General features: G+C 40.0%; 1 protein-coding gene across 1 annotated transcript in view; it reads left to right on the top strand.

Moving 5' to 3' along the window:
* Window positions 1-22744, top strand: part of LOC124277745 (ankyrin repeat and SAM domain-containing protein 1A-like) — a 53915-nt gene extending 31171 nt beyond the window's left edge. The window contains exons 3-10 of the mRNA XM_046713470.1: window positions 7628-7784; window positions 13678-13752; window positions 14142-14363; window positions 15488-15563; window positions 19520-19621; window positions 20607-20613; window positions 21699-21797; window positions 22666-22744. Coding sequence (XP_046569426.1) covers window positions 7628-7784; window positions 13678-13752; window positions 14142-14363; window positions 15488-15563; window positions 19520-19621; window positions 20607-20613; window positions 21699-21797; window positions 22666-22744 — 817 coding nt within the window. The remainder of the gene's footprint in view (window positions 1-7627; window positions 7785-13677; window positions 13753-14141; window positions 14364-15487; window positions 15564-19519; window positions 19622-20606; window positions 20614-21698; window positions 21798-22665) is intronic.
* Window positions 22745-22775: the final 31 nt, after the last annotated feature.

The raw sequence follows: 22775 nt of genomic DNA, 5'->3' as shown, positions 1-22775 counted from the left end.
GTGTGCATGCCTATGAAATTGTGTGTAAAGGGTGTGAATGGAGCATACCTACGAAATTGTATGTGGCGTGTGGATGCCTATGAAATTGTGTGTAAAGGGTGTGAATGGAGCATGCCTATGAAATTGTATGTGGTGTGTGCATGCCTATGAAATTGTGTGTAACGGGTGTGAATGGAGCATGCCTATGAAATTGTGTGTGGCTTGTGCATGCCTATGAAATTGTGTGCAACGGGTGTGAATGGTGTATATGTACGAATTTGTATGTGGTGGGTGTGGATGATGTATGGTCTATGGAATTGTACTGCATGTTTTCCAAAGAGGATGCCTATTTGTGAATGTCTAGAGGATGAAGATTGTAGACAGAATGGACTTTCAACAGTCATGCAATAATTACGTTGCTGTCTGACTCAGTGGCTGATGAAAGCATCCATTGTACAGTGGTATGATGGGCTTCATGGTTGTGAATAATCGCTGCTGTTGACCTCTGGGTAATCTTCCTCCTGACGGATGTAAGTGGTTTTGCCGGTCCTGATGTCAGTTAGTGTGAACAATCATAATTTAATAGGTTCAGTTCCATGCGTTCTGTTATTTGCAGCAGAATGTGTGGAGGACAGGCGCATAGAAGAAGAAGGATTTGTCAGAGTGTTGAGAGTTCCATGCGTTCTCTTATTTGCAGCAGAATGTGTGGAGGACAGGCGCATAGGAGAAGAAGGATTTGTCAGAGTGTTGAGCGGTGGGGTAGCCTAGTGGTTAAAGCGTTTGCTCGTCTCAATCATAATTTAATAGGTTCAGTTCCATGCGTTCTCTTATTAGCAGCAGAATGTGTGGAGGACAGGCGCATAGGAGAAGAAGGATTTGTCAGAGTGTTGAGCGGTGGGGTAGCCTAGTGGTTAAAGCGTTTGCTCGTCTCAATCATAATTTAATAGGTTCAGTTCCATGCGTTCTCTTATTTGCAGCAGAATGTGGGGAGGACAGGCGCATAGGAGAAGAAGGATTTGTCAGAGTGTTGAGCGGTGGGGTAGCCTAGTGGTTAAAGCGTTTGCTCGTCTCAATCATAATTTAATAGGTTCAGTTCCATGCGTTCTCTTATTTGCAGCAGAATGTGGGGAGGACAGGCGCATAGGAGAAGAAGGATTTGTCAGAGTGTTGAGCGGTGGGGTAGCCTAGTGGTTAAAGCGTTTGCTCGTCTCAATCATAATTTAATAGGTTCAGTTCCATGCGTTCTGTTATTCATAGCAGAATGTGTGGAGGACAGGCGCATAGGAAGAAGAAGGATTTGTCAGAGTGTTGAGCGGTGGGGTAGCCTAGTGGTTAAAGCGTTTGCTCGTCTCAATCATAATTTAATAGGTTCAGTTCCATGCGTTCTGTTATTCATAGCAGAATGTGTGGAGGACAGGCGCATAGGAGAAGAAGGATTTGTCAGAGTGTTGAGCGGTGGGGTAGCCTAGTGGTTAAAGCGTTTGCTCGTCTCAATCATTATTTGATAGGTTCAGTTCAGTAGAAGAAGAAGTACTTGTCACCGAGTGTAACAGAAAGGCGCCTAGAAGAAGAAGTACTTGTCACCGAGTGTAACAGAAAGGCGCAGTAGAAGAAGAAGTACTTGTCACCGAGTGTAACAGAAAGGCGAAGAAGAAGTACTTGTCACCGAGTGTAACAGAAAGGGGCAAAGAAGAAGAAGAAGTACTTGTCACCGAGTGTAACAGAAAGGCGCGTAGAAGAAGTACTTGTCACCGAGTGTAACAGAAAGGGGCAAAGAAGAAGAAGAAGTACTTGTCACCGAGTGTAACAGAAAGGTGCGTAGAAGAAGAAGTACTTGTCACCGAGTGTAACAGAAAGGCGCGTAGAAGAAGAAGTACTTGTCACAGAGTGTAACAGAAAGCAGCAAATTAACTGTAGGCAAGGGATATTGTCATAAACAAAATTAACATATTTACACAAAGTTGGTTGGTTGGTTTGTTGTTTAATGCTGCACTCAGCAATATCCCGAATATATGACGGCTGTCTGTAAATAATCGAGTCTGGACCAGACAATCCAATGATCGAAAGAATGAGCATCGATCTACGCTAGTGGGATACAATGACATGTGTCAACCAAATCAGCGAGTCTGACCACCCGATCTCGTTAGTCGCCTCTTATGGCAAGCATGGGAGACCAATTCTAACCCGGATCTTCACAGGTCATTTACACAAATTGATGAAAAAAAGTTTGAGTTTGAAGGAAATCTTGTCAGTTGTGGGGGTATTGGGAGGGGGGGATGGAGCCAGGAGATGGGTTGGGTGGAATGGGATGCGATCCAATATGATTGTAGTGACTGTATGAGAGAATGGTGTTGTATGCCACAAGAATCCAGTCATGTAGCACTGAAGCAAGTTAGTCCATTTTGTTGGTTATGATGACACACTACCACCTGGTAAGATATTGTGAACACCCCATCATAATTTTAGTCGGTGTTTATGGTGACACAGATACCCGTTTGGCGCATTGTTTAGTTGCTCGGCAGTGGGGAAGGCAGGAGACAACAATCACACTCACACAACAGAACTTGCTTAAGTGAGTTTCCTTGCAGTGTTGTCAGCCCAGCTTGTATGAAGGAATTCAAGTCTTCCAGAATAGAAGAACCTAGTGAATAGAAATTAGACTTGAAGTAATGTCCCATAGATAGACGTCCATTGAACGCTGTGCAAAACACTCACCAAAATATCAGTGACGGTTGTTATAAATATCAGTGACTGTTGTTATTAATGACACATTTCCTTCAGGTCACGGCGTCTCACAATACGTTTACCTGTTACATTGGGATATATACAGGCCTTAGAAAAGGCATAGTGTTCAGGGTTCTACTGTATTATGTCTTCCTACCATCATGGCTATACGGGGTGGCGGGGCAGCCTAGAGGTTAAAGCGTTCACTCGTCTTGCTGAATACACGGGTCCTCATGTATACGATGTGTGAAGCTCATTTCTGGTGTCCCCCCGCCGCAATATTGCTGGAATATTGCTAATGTGGCATAAAACCAAACACACTCACTCACTTCATTGTATGCTGGATATTATATTTCACATCTTGATATTGGTGATAAGCAAGATTAGGCATTACAACTCGGATGACAGTCTGTTATAAAACAAAATGTATGTTTTTGTGTATTAGTTTTAGTACTAAGCTTTAAATGTGATTGTGAATTACATTTTGGTAAAATTTATGCAAGTGTCGTCCCTTGTGATCCTGGCTGCCTCTGTTGTTATCTCTGTCAGTTCTTGTTATGGTAAACTAGAAGTGGTCTGAAGGAACCTTTGGGAAGACAGGAGTGTGGTTGATCATTCACCTCTTATCAGCTAACAACCACATCATACTGCCCTGAAATAAATGGTGAATTAACCTGTCAGTTTGCGGCATTAATGGTTTAAACCAGCTGCAGCCTTTACAAGCTTTACAATCTCATCCAGTTAACAAAATAATATTTTAACAAGTCGACTGATTTAGTGAGTGAAAACTAGTTGTATGAGGACATATTAATTTGTAGAATAGCTTTACTCTCATTTCTATTGTGCGATCTGCGCTCTGAGCTGAGTATATTTCTGTGTTTGTGAACTTTAACTACTAGAATGTTTCAGATTCTAACAATACACATTTCTTTCTCTCATGACACCATTCCTAACTTGAATGTAAGATGGTAGCACATGATGGAATACAACTCAACACTTCAATACCTGTCAGCTCTCAATGGTTTGGCATGGGGCCTACATTTTCATCACAGATCATGCTTTCAAAATCTCTATTGATAGAAAATCTCGGATATTGATAGAAAAATATTTGTAAGTTCCTTTTGTTCGCAAAACAGCACAAACAAATCAATGGCAACCCGCTCACACTTGCTAACTTGCTAGAGAACTAAAATAGATCAGATAAGCTTCCAATGAAAAATACAAAACATAATTGTACATATATATCTTCCCTGGTACTCAATTCTATGTTATTATTTGCCACATAGGTCTGTTAAAACAATTATACAATACATTTTCAAGAAGGGGCTTCCTAAATGATGCTGCAGCTGAAGAAAATCGTTTTGGGGGGGTCCATACCCTTTGAAACATTTTGGTTGGGAGTGTGCTCTTTCCATGAAGGAGCTGTAACCCATCACCAAAGGAATAACACCATCCTCCAGGGGATTTAGTAAATCTGGGCTCAAACTTAACCCTGTAAGTCAAGTGCTTCTTGTGAGATCAATCAGGATTGTGATTCAATCACTTTAGTGGCATGCCCCACAGACCACGGGACTAATTTCTAACACTGACATAATTATACTGATTGATGACCTCATGATTCAGATGTGATAGAAACAAACCTAATGACCCTGGGACCACTCCGAATGTCTAGTGACCAACATTGCGCTGGTTAATGAGCCATGATGCACTTGATGCGAGAATATTTCAGCGAATCCTCACAGCCCATGAAAGATTTGACTATTACAGGATGGATAAAATCATAGTTCTGAATTCACTTGTAGCTGTCTAAAACTTTATGATAATCTTCTTGAAAGGGCAACAATATTTTGTGTGCTTTGTAATATTTTGTCGTGCTATTGCTGACAGCCATGTTTACCTGGCATAAAAGCCGTTTTGTAACGTGAACATGTGAGCTGTATTTTGTTTGCCCTGTGGATGCATTTCATGGTCATTTACAGAACTAGGTACTATTTTGTGATTGCATAATGAAATCGTTGGTAATGTAATGCATGTTTTAGTTATTGCTAAATTCTGAAAGATGGCAAAATCTGTACTTACTGTAAATCCTGTAATAGGGCCAAGAGTTCCCCTTTCCTTAAAATGGTACATAAGTTAAATTTGTATTTAGAAATTGTTCAATAACCATTTATTAGAGCAGAGTGCAAATAGAGCAAAGAAAACAGGTTTGAAAACCAATGGCTTTTATAAATTGAGCTCTCTTTTTTAACACTTGGTATACAGATGTTTAAAAAAATGTCATTGGGTTGGTGATTGAAAGAAAGAACAAAAATGAATCTGTGGAAACATGTCTTTTTTACACTGTTTTCTTGGAAGATAAATAATCAGGGTAATTGCTGAAAAAATGAAATGGCAGAGAAATGGGTGTTTGAATGGTCAGTTTCCTTCCCCTATCAACCTGCTGAAATTAGATTTAGCAAGGAAGAAACATGTGTCATTGGATCTCAAGCAATTTGAAATGAATGTCTGATAGTTCATGCGTCATTGGTGTAAGTTATTTTGGCCACTGAGGACAAGCCCCTGTGTGCCTGTAGTCCACTGATCCTGCCCTATACCCCAGGGAGAACACTAGTCTCTCATACTGACCCAGAAACAAATATACCCAATGCAGCCCATGCAAGTCTAGAATATGTGGCAAGTCTAGATTTCCACAGTTTCTAAAAAGGAAGGAAGTCTCAGGGCTCCTTTTCATTATATTATTTATATTGATATTATATTATTATATTATATCCTTTTATTATGAACTGTTGTTTTCTGTAAAACATGTTCATTTCAGAGACTAGTTGTTAGTGTAGAACATCGAGGTATACCAGTGTATGTTGGAGTGCTAAAACTAGGCTGACCTCATGTGACAAATCAATCTCATGTACAGCCTATCAATATATTGCCGCAGTCAGCAATATTCCATCCATAACATGTCAGCTTGAAAATAATCATGTCAGACCTTGGCAAAACAGTGACTGCAGACTGAGTATCTGTCCACACCACATGAGCAACTGTTCCACCACATGATATTATCGACATTGCATGAGTAACTATTGACACCACAGCTGTCAACCGCTGCTTTGTGTTGTCAACACTTCATTATATTGTGTATACTGATCTATGGAAATCAGTGTTAGAACTGGTCTTCAGCAATCATTACTTCTCCTAAATGGCGACTTAAGGGATTAGATGGTGACTCTGCGACCTGGTTGATGTATGTCATTATCTCAGTTGTGCAGATAGAGACACATGTTGATCACTGGATGTTTTGGTCCAGACTTGGGTATTTTCTGTCATTCAGCTTGACTACAATGCAAAATGCTGCATTTGACAAATAAACTGACAAATCAAGTTTGCACATTAGAATGGGACTGATGGTTTAAAGACGATTGGCCATCATGGAAGCAGAAGCTCTAATGTTGACTCTCACTGGCATATATCTCTTCAATGTTGTTATTTGGTAAAACAGAAAAAAATACCTTCATGCGTGATGGGGGCAGGTTTCGCTTGTCCTTCGTGTAATCTGCCATACCGGAACCTGTCCTGCCTACACTTCAAATGTGACTACACTACGTACTCATATTCATCTAATATTCACAACAGGGAGCCCTGGCATCATTATACAAGACAATGAATATTCATTTAATTGTATTTTTTGTATTCTCACATCGTTCGTAATAGGCAAGGACATACTTACTCTTTTCACTTACACTTGCAGACATCACTGATTTTCAGTTATCAAGTCATATGATTTTCACAGCTATTTTGTCCTTCACTCCAAATGAATCTAAGGCCAAATAAAAAAAATGTTGTGGTTCTCTTTAAAATTTAGGGAGGGTAGGTAGGAAGGTATGAATATTTATTTATTTATTTTTACATTTTTTTAAGAAGTAAAGTACAAACTAATAACATTTATCAATGTGTAATTGTTTATTCAATCAAGCTTGCTGCCTTCATTGTGTCTCTCTCTATCAGCATGAGCAATGTCCGTCCGGGGTTGGGGGAGTGGGGGTTGGGTGTGTTCAGGGGTCGGTCAGGTAATCTGAACCACAACATTTTGTTTTTAGGTCTTAACTGTGAGGAGAGCCAAAAATGGGTATACTTTTGTACTGACGTTTTCTATTTCCAACACAAGTTGACAAATTGAATATTACTGACACGTGCTCAAACCAGTTCACCCATATATTTGTGAAGTCATTGTTTATGCTGGAGATATTCTTGTCATGTGTTCATGGAAGCCTTTCTCAAAATAGCATCATATGCAGGCTTATTCAGACATGTATTCAGATCACTGTTGTCGCATACCAAAGTTTGACTTGATACAAGGGGCAAGGATTTAGCATTCTTTAAGAAAGCACACATCACACATGTAGTCTCACCCAAGGCAAGTGAGTTTGTTCTTGAATTGCCCCTGTTCTTGCAGCAGTGAATGGGTACCCGGGGGATAAGTCATATGACTATTAACCTTCTAGTGTCTCACAGGCAGCTTGGGTTATCTTGGGTAATAATGTGTTAGCTCTTTGAGCATGCACAAGTGCGTAGAAACAGTGCTTTGTAAATAGCCATTATCATTAAAACAAATGATTAAAGATTGAATTTCTAGCAGACCTTCTGTATGAGAAAAATAGTGAGCTTGTTGAAGGCAACCTTCAACAGACCATTTCTTTCATGGACATTTAGAGAGGATGAAGAATGATGATTATTTTATGGATTTCAACTTCCTTAATCATTATTGAATAAGGAAGTTGTATATCCATCAAATTATCATCATTCTTCATGAACAGACCATTTATGCCTAGGAATACACTGTCACAAATGACATTAAAATGTGTGTATTATGTGTGTATTAATTCCAGAAATGAACCGCCTGCATTTAGCGCCAACATCTATATACTTGCAGGGAAGCAGTGACACTTCTCCTTCAAAATGAGGCTCTGGTCAATTCCACTGATGAACGAGGATGCACACCCCTGCATTTAGCGTCATGGAGTGGACGGTCCGACATCTGCACCTTGCTTCTGCAACCCTCTTCAATACCTGCTCAGATCAACGCACAAGTAAGTATAGGGACACTGTGTATACCTGTTCCCAGCAACACACAAGTAAGTATAGGCACACAACTCATACCTGCTCCTATCAACACACAACTCATACCTGCTCCTATCAACACACAACTCATACCTGCTCCTATCAACACACACACCTCATAGTCCTAAGTCATAGGCACACAACTCATACCTGCTCCTATCATCAACATACCTGCTCCTATCAACACACAACTCATACCTGCTCCTATCAACACACACAACTCACATCAACTCATACCTGCCTGCCTATCAACACACAACTCATACCTGCTCCTATCAACACACAACTCATACCTGCTCCTATCAACACACAACTCATACCTGCTCCTATCAACACACAACTCATACCTGCTCCTATCAACACACAACTCATACCTGCTCCTATCAACACACAACTCATACCTGCTCCTATCAACACACAACTCATACCTGCTCAGATCACAAGTATAGTGTTGAAACCACACAACTCATACCTGCTCAGATCACAAGATAGTGTTGACCAACCCAGAAACCAGATATTTCCAGTAAACTAGGATTTGTACCCACTATCGCAGGCGTTCCCACGGGAATTCACCAGTGTTACCATGCAGTACGGTGCTGTAGACGACTGGGCCACCTGTGCCCCCAGACAAACAGAAGGGCTTATGCATTTACAGTAGTTTTTTTTCAATATTTGAGTCATATTTATGATTTTTGCCATTTCAGCCCTGGTCGAAGATTGGAAGTTATTGGTATGCTCAGTTTCTTCATGGGTGGCAGATTTAACTGCTCGGTTTTACTGATGTTTTAGGCTTATATATGGGTGTGTTTTAAATATGTCCTTGAAACCTAACCATTATCACTTACATTGTTTGAAATATTGACATTAAACAACATGAACATATGTCTTTATGAGAGAATATATTGATATTTTTCGTTACTTCCCATGGCAACATGTTTATGATCTTCAGCATTCAGAGTTATGGTTCTTGACCGGTTATTTTCTCAGTGCCTAGTGTATTTTGTGTTTAGTTATTTCACATTTAATAACTTTTTCAGAAGACATAAAGCGTTTTTATTCTTACATTTTTAAAGGACTATTGTTAATAACATTTACCTCCATGTTGTTCATTGCTCTGTCCACAAAATAAGTCTCATAATATTTTTTTCTGAAGACAAAGTGTTTTTATTATTACTGTTTTTAAAGGACTATTGTTGTTTAACATTTACCCCCATGTTTCTCATTACTCTCTCCCCAGATTACAGCTCATGTGCCCCATGGCAATGGATAGTGGCAATGCTATTTTCTTGTTTTTCTATGATATGATAATTTTTAATTGATTACATTAACGAGAGAGGTTTTCTTCTAATGCTCTACTGCTTACAGACAGATAGACAGACAGACTGACAATTTATTTGAAGTATTCAAGGCCATGGCCCTTATTACAAAAGGGTTTTAACAAGTGTATTCATGCTGGTCTAATACCAGTACTGCTTACTAATTAGTGGGGCAGTTAAGGCCAGGATTTTGTCCAAATTGTGCACTTTGGGTTAAGAGCATCAAACTTGGCACACTGATACATTGAACAATTCTAAACATTTCTGGATATGGATCCACCTCAGTAGTGCCCCCTGGTGGCCGAAAATCCAAGATGGCCACCAGTTTGACTGAAATCTCTAACTATGTCAGCCCATGCTCAACATATCATAATTATCTTGTCATATTCAGTATTTTATTAAGGAATTGTCTTCATAGTGCTGTATGTAATTAACATCTAGCATGTAGCTCCCCTGGTGATGACAAATTCCAAGATGGCCACCAATTTAGATTTCTATAGATCCAGGTCTTCTACCTGTATGCAAATGCTAAAACAATCCAGTGGAATTTTCCGGAATCATATGGTGATGCCAGTTTCCTTATATCAGGTTTGGTGGATTGGGTATTGAAATAGCTGTGTCCAGGATCCTCGGATTTGATGGACAACTGCAATTTGCGTAGCTGGGTTTGCTGATTCCTTCGTACCCACCTTGCTAGAACAAGACATATCCATCAGATCACATCCGCTACACTCTTCCTACTACAACAGGCATATGCTCACTATCAGGAAACAGAACCAAACAAAGAAGACCTTTTGACTTTTAAAAGTTGGTGTGATGCAAAGTCAGCTTCTCAATCCTAGTTTCAGTATTGGTCCTTTATTCCTGAACTTGAACTTTGCATATTGTGCCTGGTGGTGCAATTCGAAAAGCAGATTTTCCCAAAGTATGTAGCATCACTTGTCAGAGTAATACCATGGGTCTTTATGTTAGATCATGTCATCTATGCACGTTCGCTTTCAGTTCACATCAGAAACATGTCTTCCTTATCAATGGAACACTCAGCACTGTACCACACATTTTGTTCAGGTGGATTTGTAGAACGTAAAACTAAATGACCATTCCCTGCCATGGTACTAGATCAGGCTCATGAAGAAGTCAATGCTCTTGTGAAAGGAGATGGAGGGGCAGTTGGACTGACAGAAAACCCATCAGGATGGGTGGTTGCAGGACCAGAAACGAGAGTTGACAGATTAAAACCATTGACAGATTAAAACCAATAAATGAACCAATAAGAAAGAACAAGCTGCCACTGTTTTTAAGACTGAAGACTCTTCGTCTTCCTATCTCATTGTGCATCACTTGAGGGTAACTGTGCATATCGTCAGGTTGTACATATCATGTCTACCAAGAGAAGGGGACTTTCTTCGAGCATGAAAATCAACCATGGCCTCCTTTATTGTCCAAGATGGGAGCAATTAGATCTCGGACAGACCTTCTTGAACAACTTGAACATATACAGGCGGAGCCACCAGATGCTACTCCAGAAGTTTCTTCAGTGATACTTGATGGCCCCATGATTGTGCAGATGCTTCATCCCAGAACATCCATAATGTTTCAAGTCGATATCCAGAATGTATTTCTGCCATACATGTTCCAGTATCTTGAACACCAGGACAGACTGGATATTCTTTGGGACACCTAAACGCACAGCCTTAAAGCATTCACCATAGAAAAAGGTGGCAGGGGTCTAAGAAGAATCACTTGTGCGAAGTAACTGAAAAAGCTTCTTCTCATTTAATGAGAACAAAGATGAGCTTTTTTGCACTGCATGCTGAACAGGTTTCTTCAACATAATTTGAAGGAAAACAAATTTACAGCACCCTTGAGACAAGAGTTGTACCCTCTCCTGAAACAGCTGACAGAAGAGTTCATGAAGAAGCCCACACTCGTTTTGTATTGCAATATCTGCTGCTTCACGTGGTGCGCTAAAAAGGTGCTGATTAGTACTGCTTACACAGACGTTGTTGTCATGACGATAGCAAACATTCAACAGATACCTTCAGAGTATGGATATCATTTAGCCTAGGCAAGCACAAAGGAAATATAGCTGCACATTAAATTGGAACTACCCTCTTTCCATCAAAATAAAAGGCATTGTCAGTATTGCATGCCTTCACCAATTGCGCTGTAATTTCATTTCTTTGGGCCGGGATCGTGAAGAAAACTGCTTGGGATACTTGGAATGTATATCCTGAAGTCACCAAGCCTTCCTGTCACTGGCAGATGCCCCAGCAGATACCTGTATTGTATTTTATCTGACAACGCAATGCTATTCCTTGAGCTGTTTGTCATTCTTTTATATGACAGAACTAGTGTGACTTGGAACGTCAGTCAGACAAAAGCCAGACAGACACAGGCAACCCTAAAACAACACACATTACAGGAAGGTCAGGTGCATCTCTGCCACGTCCTGCAGACTGGGGTTGGAAGTTGGCATGTGATAAAACATGGATACCATAGTGGACAACGCTAGGTCAGGCACAAGAACAGTGTTATGAACTGACAAACTGCACCTGTATGAAGTCTTGCACAGGCCTTTGTAAATGTTACAAAGCTGGTCCAAAGTGCACTGCTTTGTGCAGTTGTGAAGGAAAGTGTTTCCAGTGAGTGAGTTTAGTTTTACGCCGCACTCAGCAATATTCCAGCTATATGGCGGCGGTTTGTAAATAATCAAGTCTGGACCAGACAATCCAGTGATCAACAGCGTGAGCATCGGTCATGTATTATATTCTTCTGATGAAATTTACGCAATCACAGAGAAATAGTTTCTTTTCTTACAATCTTGAAAGTACGTTTTAAATAACAACCTTACTTTGTTTAAGATATGGCCAGGAATATCAGTACAATACATCTTTCTACAGTTTCAATATTCATGATCAGTCACTCGAAACAGACCCATGAAGGTCCGAGTTAGAATATTGATCTTCAGTAACCCATGCTTGTCGTAAGAGGCGACTAACGGGATATGGTGGTCAGGCTAGCTGACTTGGTTGACACATGTCATCGGTTCCCAATTGCACAGTTCGATGCTCATGCTGTTGATCACTGGATTGTCTGATCCAGACTCGATTATTTACAGACCGCCGCCATGTAGCTGGAATATTGCTGAGTGTGGGGTAGAACTAAACTCACTCACTCACTAATAATACAACAGAATCGTTTACTTGTCTGCATTAAATTGTTCTCTGAAACTTTGCATTTGTAAAATACTATCCGGAATACTTCTTACATTATAAAGCATAATACCAACAGATCATACACAAGAGTGCACAAATATATATTCATTTGTTCCTATTTAAAATGTCTATTTCACAATAATAAATGTTTCTAAATATCATCAACTTATCCAAAACCAAAGGTAATAACTTACAAATAACAGCAGTATAACAAGGCAATTTCTGAATATTTTAGTGGCCATCTTGGATTTTCATCACCACCAGGTGGCGCTGTGTAATAAATTGGGAATATGTACCTCACTGTTCCAATTTATCCTCTATGAAATACGAAATTTGACAAGATAATTATGATATATTGAACATCAATTGCATTTTAGTCGAAATGGTGGCCATCTTGGATTTTATGCCACCAGGGGGCACTGCTGAGGTGGATCCACATCCAGAAATGTTCGGAATAGTTCAATATATAAGTGTGCCAGGTTTGGTGCTTTTAACCCAAAGTGCACAATTATTGCCTTAACTGCCCCACTAAATGTAAATATTTTATGGTCAAGGACAAAGATCTGTTCCTTTCATGTAGATTGTTTTATGTTTTACTGTATTTCAATTCATATACAGCTGAAGTTCTGGTGTGGTGGATTATTGTTTTTACATTATGAATGTAATATATGAAATAGCCATGCCTGACCAGGTTAGAGGAGGTCCAGGGCAACCTGCACTGGGTTGAACAGGGGACCCAATGAATTGGGTCAGTCAGGCCCATAACATCACATCCTAACAGCATTGTTTGTTACAATATCCATTACTGAATTTGTCTTGTCCAGATTTGTTAATCTACAGGCTGACTCCATACAGCTGTAGATTTGTGATAAACATCTAACATAAATACTAATACTGAAAAATTGTCCTTTTCTATAAACCTTTGTGAAGTATCAGATTTGAGAATTTCATATTTACAAGAAGTAAATACATGACACGTTTTTATGGATAACAAGCTCCCTTTTTATTCTTTATACAACGTTTCGACCCATGAAGATCTGGGTTAGAATTGATCTTCAGTAACCCATGCTTGCCCGTAAGAGGCGAGTAACGGGACCGGGTGGTCAGACTTGCAGATTTGGTTGACACATGTCATCGTATCCCAATTGCGTAGATCAATGTTCATGCTGTTGTTCACTGGATTGTCTGGTCAAGACTTGATTACTTACAGACCGCGTCCGTTTAGCTGGAATATTGCAGAGTGTGGCGTAAAACTAAACTCACTCACTTATACAACTTTCAGAGCTAATTTATGTATTCTCATGAAGTTAAATTTTGTATAATTTCAGAACAGTGATGGTGAGACACCACTTCATTGTGCTGCTCAACATGGCCACTGCATAACTGTCTCGGTCCTCCTCCAGGTAGGTCAGAGTTATGTCCCTTAGTTAAAGGTTGTCTGGCATCAGTAGTAGTAGTGGGGTGAACTTAGTTTTCTGGAGAGACATTACCCTTAATTTGCCAGTGAAAGACTCCATTGCTTCTGATTAAATAAACCTCTGAATTCTAGATGGTTTAGAAGGTAATTTTGTCAAAATCAACCTTTGAATCATGGTAAATAAATTGTGCCATCCAGAGTCTTGAACTTGTGTTCTTACAGCTATATATATGATCTGAATGGTCAGATATTGCTTCTAATTTTGATATAGTTTGAGTTGTTCTTGAATTTCCCTTTTCCTGGAGGATATTTTTTGTGGTTTGGTCAAAATTAGTCAATAACGTTTACTACTTGAGGTTCATAATGATATTTCAGGACAATGCAGATCCAACCATACGAAACCTTGGAGAGTTCTCCCCCTTGGATCTTGCTGCCCAATATGGCCGCCTTGATGTTGTCAAACAGTTGATCACAACTCACCCGACACTTGTGAACAACTTGATATTGAACCACTCTCCCTTACATCTAGCGTCGAGGAGTGGACATCGTGCCATCGTCCAGTATCTGCTGGATTCTGGTTTCAGTGTCAACCTGAAGGTACGACTGACTGAGTATGGTTTTACGCCGTTTTTAGCAATATTCCAGCAATATCACGGCGGGGGACACCAGAAATGGGCTTCACAAATTGTACCCATGTGGGGAATCGAACCCGGGGCTTTAGCGTGACAAGCGAACGCTTTACCACTAGTACCCACCCCCCTGAAGGAAGGACCACATACATCTGCTGCTGTGCTTTCTGTCAGGAAATATGACATCGTTAGAAATGAATGCTGGCCTGATGGGTATATTTACTGTGGGCTAGTTAACAGTTACAACTGTCGAAACCTAATTTAACTTCATGACAGTAATACATTATCATGAGATGCAGATAAACGTGCCCACATAATGTGAAGCATTCAGACATCATAAGAAAACATGACCATGTTCAGAGTCATTTTATTCAAATATAAGTTATTTTCTGCCCACACAATGTTCTTTTTTAAATAATTCTGAAAACTAAATGTTCTTTCAAGCATTCAGTACCAACTTGTGATTGTTCCTGTAATAATTAAATTACGTTTGCATGTTCCAGATGTTGAATGACTCATTGTGGATATGAAATGCTGACAGCATGATTTCGGATGATGTGTGCATGTGTTTCCTGCAGTGTGTAGGGGAGCTGGAGTGTCAGTTGGATGCAACTGGCTTGTACACGTGTCATAACTCAACTAAATAGGACGTATTGAATAACAAAATGATGCACTGTGTTTATCGTGTCTAATCATGAGTACACAAGCATGTCTGGTAGCTGTAGTTGTCACATGTGAAGATCCGGGTTAGAACTGATCTTCAGTAACCCATGCTTGTCGTAAGAGGCGACAAACGGGACCAGGTGGTCAGGCTCGCTAACTTAGTTGACACATGTCATCGGATCCCAATGTGTGTGGATCGATATTCATGCTGTTGATCACGGGATTGTCTGGTCCAGACTCGATATAGCTGGCATATAGCTGGAATATTGCTGAGTGCAGCGTTAAACAACAAACAAACCAACCTGTCCCCCACTTGTCCTCTCTCCCTCACTCCAACCCCCTGATGATGCTTATTGCTTTACCTGTGTTGTCACGCTAACAACTAACTGTGTGTGTCTGTGTGTTTACTAACAATGTGTTGTCTTTCAGACTGATGCAGGCACGCCATTGCATGAAGCTGCTACTTACTGTAAAACTGATGTCATCAAACTCCTGTTAGATCGAGGTAAGATGAGCAACATTACTGTAAAATACATCTTGTCACCATAACACCCAACAGTGATAATTGACTAACACTTTGCCTCTTTATTATATAATTTGATAGAAAAAAACCCATGGAATCCTGAATTGTTGTAAATCTAGACTTGCTTCATTTAGAACTTTGGCATTATACCAGGGTCTTTGTAAAAGGTAAAATAACATGGTTCAGGGACTGTGACAGACAGAGACTGAGGTCTGCAGTACTAAATTGTTATCAGGTGGACAAAGGGAGATAACTCCTTAAGACATGTCCTGCCAAGTTTCGTTATCAAACACATTATCACATCATGTGCAGAAAGTTGGTTTGTAGTTAAAATGCCATCTTAATATGCTTGATTTGTTTTAGAAAGTCTTGATCAGAAATTATATAGGGAGCCACTAGTATCTGTAGTAGCGTTAGGGATGTAGTTGGTGTAGTGACAAGAGCCACAGAGCCACTGGGGTGTGAGGCGATGGACATTTATTACAAGAATGTAATAAACAAAAGCTTTAGCCAGGTTGGTATGACCTGAGCTTCTGTATTCATAAGGGACACATCTACGTCATGCCCACATCATCTGCTTATATACATGAAACACAGTCCAGATCACCATGATCTCGATCCTCAAGAATATATCAAGACCACAACATGTGCGATGATAACCACATCAGAGACTGACCAAGATACAAGATGAAATTATCCTTTAAATACCTAATACCTTATACGCTTAGCTGAACAGAGAACAATAGAACATACACACCAGCCTGAGCAAGGGACATGCTTTAGACGGGATTGCAGGGAGAAAAGCATGCAGTGCAAATGAGTGTTGCTGAAATAGATTACTTTTAAGATTAGATTGATGTTTAGAAGGGCTAAGGGTGTGATATAAATTGTTGAATATAAAATTATTGATAAAATGATTAGACTTAGGTTATTTAATGAGATTGTATATCTCATCAAAATATGACACTCAACTTTAAGAGATTCACATGTTTATTATATTTACAACTATATACAATACAAAGTTGAATCTGCCACATACTTCCCCCTCCACACAAATGACGTCCCTCGTCATTTACTTGGGTTAAGAAGGTTCACAACATACTGTGACATAGCACCACCAAATTGCTCGAACACACCTGCTGAGGCCAAGCTGCTCTACAAGGTCGGATCTATCGTCCCAGTCGTTGATTGTCGACTGCTCATGACATAATCCCCCAGGTGCTGCCATTCCGGTGGTCTCCTCTCACGACGTGAAGTCCTTGGTGGTGGTTCAGTTGTAGGGTTTTCTTTGCGGTTCATTCATTCCTTTGGTTATTTCGTTCAGGTAATTAAGGGTTGTATTTCATTGTTCGCTTCTCATATCTTCATTTCGTATTGCTTGGTGTTATTCTCTCTTTATGTAGGGTATCATATTTATAAGCCCCTGCGCATATACACCTGCACTTTACTCACCTGCATTAGTTTATGATCTAAACACAAATTAAAGGTAACTCTAAACATGTAATTTATTTAAACATTTAACTTATATTCGTTAACTCCTATACCATTTACGTAATTCAATGTAAACATTCATTAAATCCTACATCTAAAGTATTCTCGTGTGCTTCACTGCGTGCTTTGAAATCTGCATAGTTACAAATTCTTCACGGATTTCCAGTCATCAAGTGTCGCATGGTGTGTATTTCTTCGCGGATTTCGTGTGTTGTCTTCTCATCAAGTTTTCTACGCCGTGTATTACTTAGTTTTGTGTCATTTGTGTATTCATATTTATTTGCCAACATGGCTGAAGCGGGAATGTCAGAAGAGGAAGTGAAACAACTTGTTTCGTCACTGAAGAAGTTGGATTTGAGACCCAAAGCCGATACACCTCAGGATCTCTTAGCGTGGATCTCATCAGTTAGCTAGTCGACTCAGGAACATAAACCCTCCACTCCACCCACAGTTACGCTAGCTAAGACACCACAGCTTCCATACTTCCATACTTCTCGGGAGACAGGACAGGGGACGTCAACTTCGACCAGTGGAAACATGAATACACATGTCTTTGTCTTTGTTCCCGTCCTGGGAACCAAAGATGTAGTAGCGTTAGGATGTAGTTGGTGTAGTGACAGAACCACAAAGAGAACCTACATACTAAAACACTATACTATGAACACAACTAACTAAAACAAACTAAACCTACAGGTTTATTAAGATATGGAACTAAAGTAAACTAAACTAAACTAATTACCGATTATTAAAGTAAATAGTTGATATTACTAACTACCTAACACTTTAACTAATCACATAAAGTCAAATTAAGATTGTGAATCACAAACACATTCGCTTAGGATAAAGTTGTTTAACAAGCGATCATAGTTTCAAATCGCTATTATTATTTAGGTTGCACATTATAGAGCAGATGTGTAACTGATACTAATAATTAATTGATGCAACTAAATAAAGTAACTAATCTTAACTAATGCTTAACTGAAGACAACACAATAACATTCACAGTAGAATATAAACACTTAAATTACATAATATACTAGCTCCGGAGCAATAAACTAAAGGGGTACCCACAAGTTAATTAAATTAAGGCATCATCATAAACAAATGCAGAAATAATATTCAATACATGGATAGCATGAAATCACATTAACTGCAGTTGGCCGAACTTCACAGGTAGGTCAAGGTCACACAAGTGTCCATATGTAGAGGTCAAACACCATGATACAGAAATTGACAAGTTTTTAGTCGAAAGTTTTTAGTTGAAAGTTTTGCTTCTTGAAGGTTGAGCTGTTTCAGATGATATCATGAAATATATTGTGAGTCAGTAAACGGTCAAAATATTTTCTTCTCTAAAGGCTTATATGAATCTGTATTGAATGATATAGCAGGGAATTACATGTAGTCCTGTATTTGAGGGTCCCTGGGACTCATACTTCTGATTTTCAGGGGTCCTGGACAACAAAATGGCGGTCCCAGACACTTAAATATTATTATTAATACAGTTATTGTATTGAGTATCATGATCATCACATTGTTACAGTAATTAAATTGCAAATAATACCATAACCCAGCTAGAAGCAAACACAGTGATAACTTGTCACTTTATTGGAATTTTTACAAAAAGTATTTAGACTTTTTCTGAGTCCCTGTGGATGCGCCAATACATTTGGTTGCGTCCATTGTCAAGTTTTATGAGTATAGGACGCAGGAATTCGTGTCCTGTAATTCCCTGATATAGGCAGATATACTTGTAGGAATTGAGCATGCAATGTGTGTGAGACTCATGGCATGATAGTGCTAATCAAAATGTATGTATTCAGTAGCAGCTCCTTGTGTAAGACCTTGTATTGTCAATGTATTGCAGTATTTAGTTGTAACAATATGTACATATTGCAATATTTCTCAATTTTAAATTAGAAATTTACATATGATTGGCTTTCCCGATGATATGACTGAGAAACAAGTTTGAACACTTAACACTATGAATACATTTTAGTGAATAAATGGCAGCAGGAGTCTATTTCTTTTCAATATTTGCTTCCACTTCCATGATCTTCAACCATAGCAGCTCCACTGCAGCTCACACCCGGATGTTTGATAATATTTTACATGTTATCTGTTTGGACCCGTGAGGATCTGGGTAAGAATTGATCTTCAGTAACCCATGCTCGTCGTAAGAGGCGACTAATGGGATCGGGTGGTCAGGCTCGCTGACTGGGTTGACACATGTCATTGTATCCCAATTGCGTAGATCGATGTTCATGCTGTTGATCACTGGATTGTCTGGTCCACACTTGATTACTTACAGACCGCCGCCATATAGCTGGAATATTGCTGAAAATCTTAAAACTAAACTGATTCACTTACTGTTATCTGTTAGTGTTCTGTGCTGTCAACTTTGACCTTCAAGAAAGTTCACACTCAACTTGATGATGTGTGTGTTACAGGTGTCATGGTGGACGAGGAAGATGCACGGGGACTCACACCTGCTGACATCCTCAAATCACTGCCGTCACAGAAGGCGCTTGAGGCCATGAAGCTCATCAGTGGTGAGTTTCAGTGTTGATCATAGGGAGTACATGATTTTGTGAGCTAAGATGTCAATAATGTCATTAGCCTATTTGGTTCTTTACACCCCTCTGACTGACAGACCGCCTCCGTGGTGTAGTGGTTAGAGCGACCGCCCGGAGAGCGGAAGGTCGCAGGTTCGATCCCTGACCACGTCATACCAAAAGATGTTAAAATATGTTACTTGTTGGTCCCTGCCTGGCTTTTGGTATTAATGGGTACAACAAGGACTGGTCGGCTCGGAGTCAGTATAATGTGTCTGAGTGGGGTATTCATGCTTCACTGCGGCATGGTATCTCAGTGGGCTAGCACTATAAAACCAGCTTAAGTCTGGGCTAGTACAAGCAGCCGCACATACACATACACACGCATGCACGTCGTCATATGAGCGAAATATTCTCAAGCACGACGTTAAACCCAATTTCACCTCACCTCACCTCTGACTGACAGGGGCAGTAGGGTAGCCTAATGGTTAAAGCGTTCGCTCATCACGCTGAAGACCTGTGTTCGAGTCCCCACAGGGGTACAATGTGTGAAGCCCATTTCTGGTGTCCCCCACCGTGATATTGCTGGAATATTGCTAAAAGCTGCGTTAAACCATACTCACTCACTCTGACTGACATAGGGGCGGTGGGGTAGCCTTGTGGTAAAGCACTCTCGATTGTCACTCTGAAGCCTCGAGTTTGATTCCCCACATGGGTACAATGTGTGAAGCCCATTTCTGGTGTTCCCCGCCTGCTAAAAGCGGCGTAAAAATAAACTCACTCACTCACTCTGACTGACATATATAACTAATGCATCGTTAAGAGTTGCATCTTAAAGAGTTTGTAAACAAACTATTTTCAATTTGTAAGATTCATCTTTTGACCACCATTAGACATTTTAAAAGAAAACAATGAATTAAAGATTGAATTTATGGCAAATATTGTGTATGAGAAAGTAGACTCCATTCACCTGTGATTCCAGGTTTGGGGTGCATTTAACTTCTCATCTTGATGAGTCATTTGCCAGTGTTAAGTCCCTTGATGCACTGTTTTCATGGTAGACTGGAGGCAGGAATTGCGTCCCTTAGCAGTGTATGAAATAAGGCCTGTCCGACCACCTGAGACAGGCTAGATTTCTGACGGACGGTCTAATTTTACAGCAAGCCAGCCCGATGTTCTGGTATAATTTTTAGATAACATGTTCCATACATCCTTGTAAATTCACCATATCTTAAAATCTATTCTCTGAAAATGACTGTTGTGAATAGACTGTGAGACAGTCTCAGGTTCATTAAATTATTCATTGTAACTAAAAATTGAGCTATTTTCTTTGAATTGTCTGGTCTGGTTAAATCCAGTTTAGGCTGGTAACATTTTCAAGTTACTATTCCTGATGACTGGCTGAAATTTTGGCTTATTTCATACACTGCCCTTAGGCATGCCAGGAATCTATGATAGTGTGATTGAATCCCAGTTTTCTGAATACTGTGGCCAGGTTTGTCTGCACCATACCCATACTCTGGGTTTCACCGAAGTGGCAGACGTCTGAAAACTGCTTCACTTTGGGCTTCCTCCTACATCAAGCTGACATGCTGTGACGTAACTAAAGTACCGTTCAAAAGAGTATTAAACTAAACTGACTACCTTAACTTACTGATGGATCATTCATATCTTGACCAGGGCTCCAGATAAGGGCCGTATGGGCGTATGTACGCATAAAAAATATGCACGATATGGTAGGATTTAATTTAGAAACAGTAGCAGATACGCAGCACAGCAATGGTGTACGGTCTTAGAATCATTTACAGGCGTATTTATCTGAAAAAGTATTGTTTTATTGTTTTACCTGTTTACAAAGAGTAGCAATGCTGTGGTGCATATATGAAACGAAAGACAAGATCACATACTCCATTAAATTCCATTCAGTACTCCAAATGTACTCTTAAGTTTTCCAGTACTCCTATATTTAACAAATGCAGATGCGTACTCCTCATGTTGAAAAATTATCTGGAGCCCTGCTTGACAGAGTTATGTCCCCTTGATGAATCCATGATGGCAACTCTTGTACACACAGATCACATCAAATCCAGGACAGTGACCCTATTGCAAAGATGTATGCGAAGATGTCGTCAGTGACAATAGAGAAGAAGGCAGCAGCAAAGCGGCAGGAAAGGTGAGCACCTGGCCTTCTGAGACCACTTGTCTTTATTTGCTTGTTGTTTTGCGCTGCTCTTGGCAATTTCCTTGCTACACAGTGTTCACGAATGGTGTTTCAAAGTAACAGGACATTGGGTCCTGTAAGTTTAAGATGTCTGTCTGACCCATTGAAAATTCACAGGACCCATAGAATAAAATTAAACACACATTTCAGATTCAACATTTCTTATAATTGGCATTGAAACTATTAACAAACATAAGAAAAATAAGTACACATACACACATGCTGCGTGCGTCATATGGCCGAAATATTCTCAAGCTTGACGTTAAACCCAATTTCACCTCACCTCACCTCTGACTGACAGGGGCAGTAGGGTAGCCTAATGGTTAAAGCGTTAAGCTCATCACGCTGAAGACCTGTGTTCGAGAGTCCCCACAAGAGGGTACAATGTGTGAAGCCCATTTCTGGTGTCCCCCACCGTGATATTGCTGGAATATTGCTAAAAGCTGCGTTAAACCATACTCACTCACTCTGACTGACATAGGGGCGGTGGGGTAGCCTTGTGGTAAAGCACTCTATTGTCACGCTGAAGCCTCGAGTTTGATTCCCCACATGGGTACAATGTGTGAAGCCCATTTCTGGTGTTCCCCGCCTGCTAAAAGCGGCGTAAAAATAAACTCACTCACTCACTCTGACTGACATATATAACTAATGCATCGTTAAGAGTTGCATCTTAAAGAGTTTGTAAACAAACTATTTTCAATTTGTAAGATTCATCTTTTGACCACCATTAGACATTTTAAAAGAAAACAATGAATTAAAGATTGAATTTATGGCAAATATTGTGTATGAGAAAGTAGACTCCATTCACCTGTGATTCCAGGTTTGGGGTGCATTTAACTTCTCATCTTGATGAGTCATTTGCCAGTGTTAAGTCCCTTGATGCACTGTTTTCATGGTAGACTGGAGGCAGGAATTGCGTCCCTTAGCAGT

The sequence above is a fragment of the Haliotis rubra genome, unplaced genomic scaffold (assembly GCF_003918875.1).
Source record: "Haliotis rubra isolate DU_JTF1 unplaced genomic scaffold, ASM391887v1 Scf227, whole genome shotgun sequence".
Classification (NCBI taxonomy): domain Eukaryota; kingdom Metazoa; phylum Mollusca; class Gastropoda; order Lepetellida; family Haliotidae; genus Haliotis; species Haliotis rubra.
The sequence above is the reverse complement of the archived record's forward strand: the minus strand, read 5'-3'. Positions and strand labels throughout refer to the sequence as shown.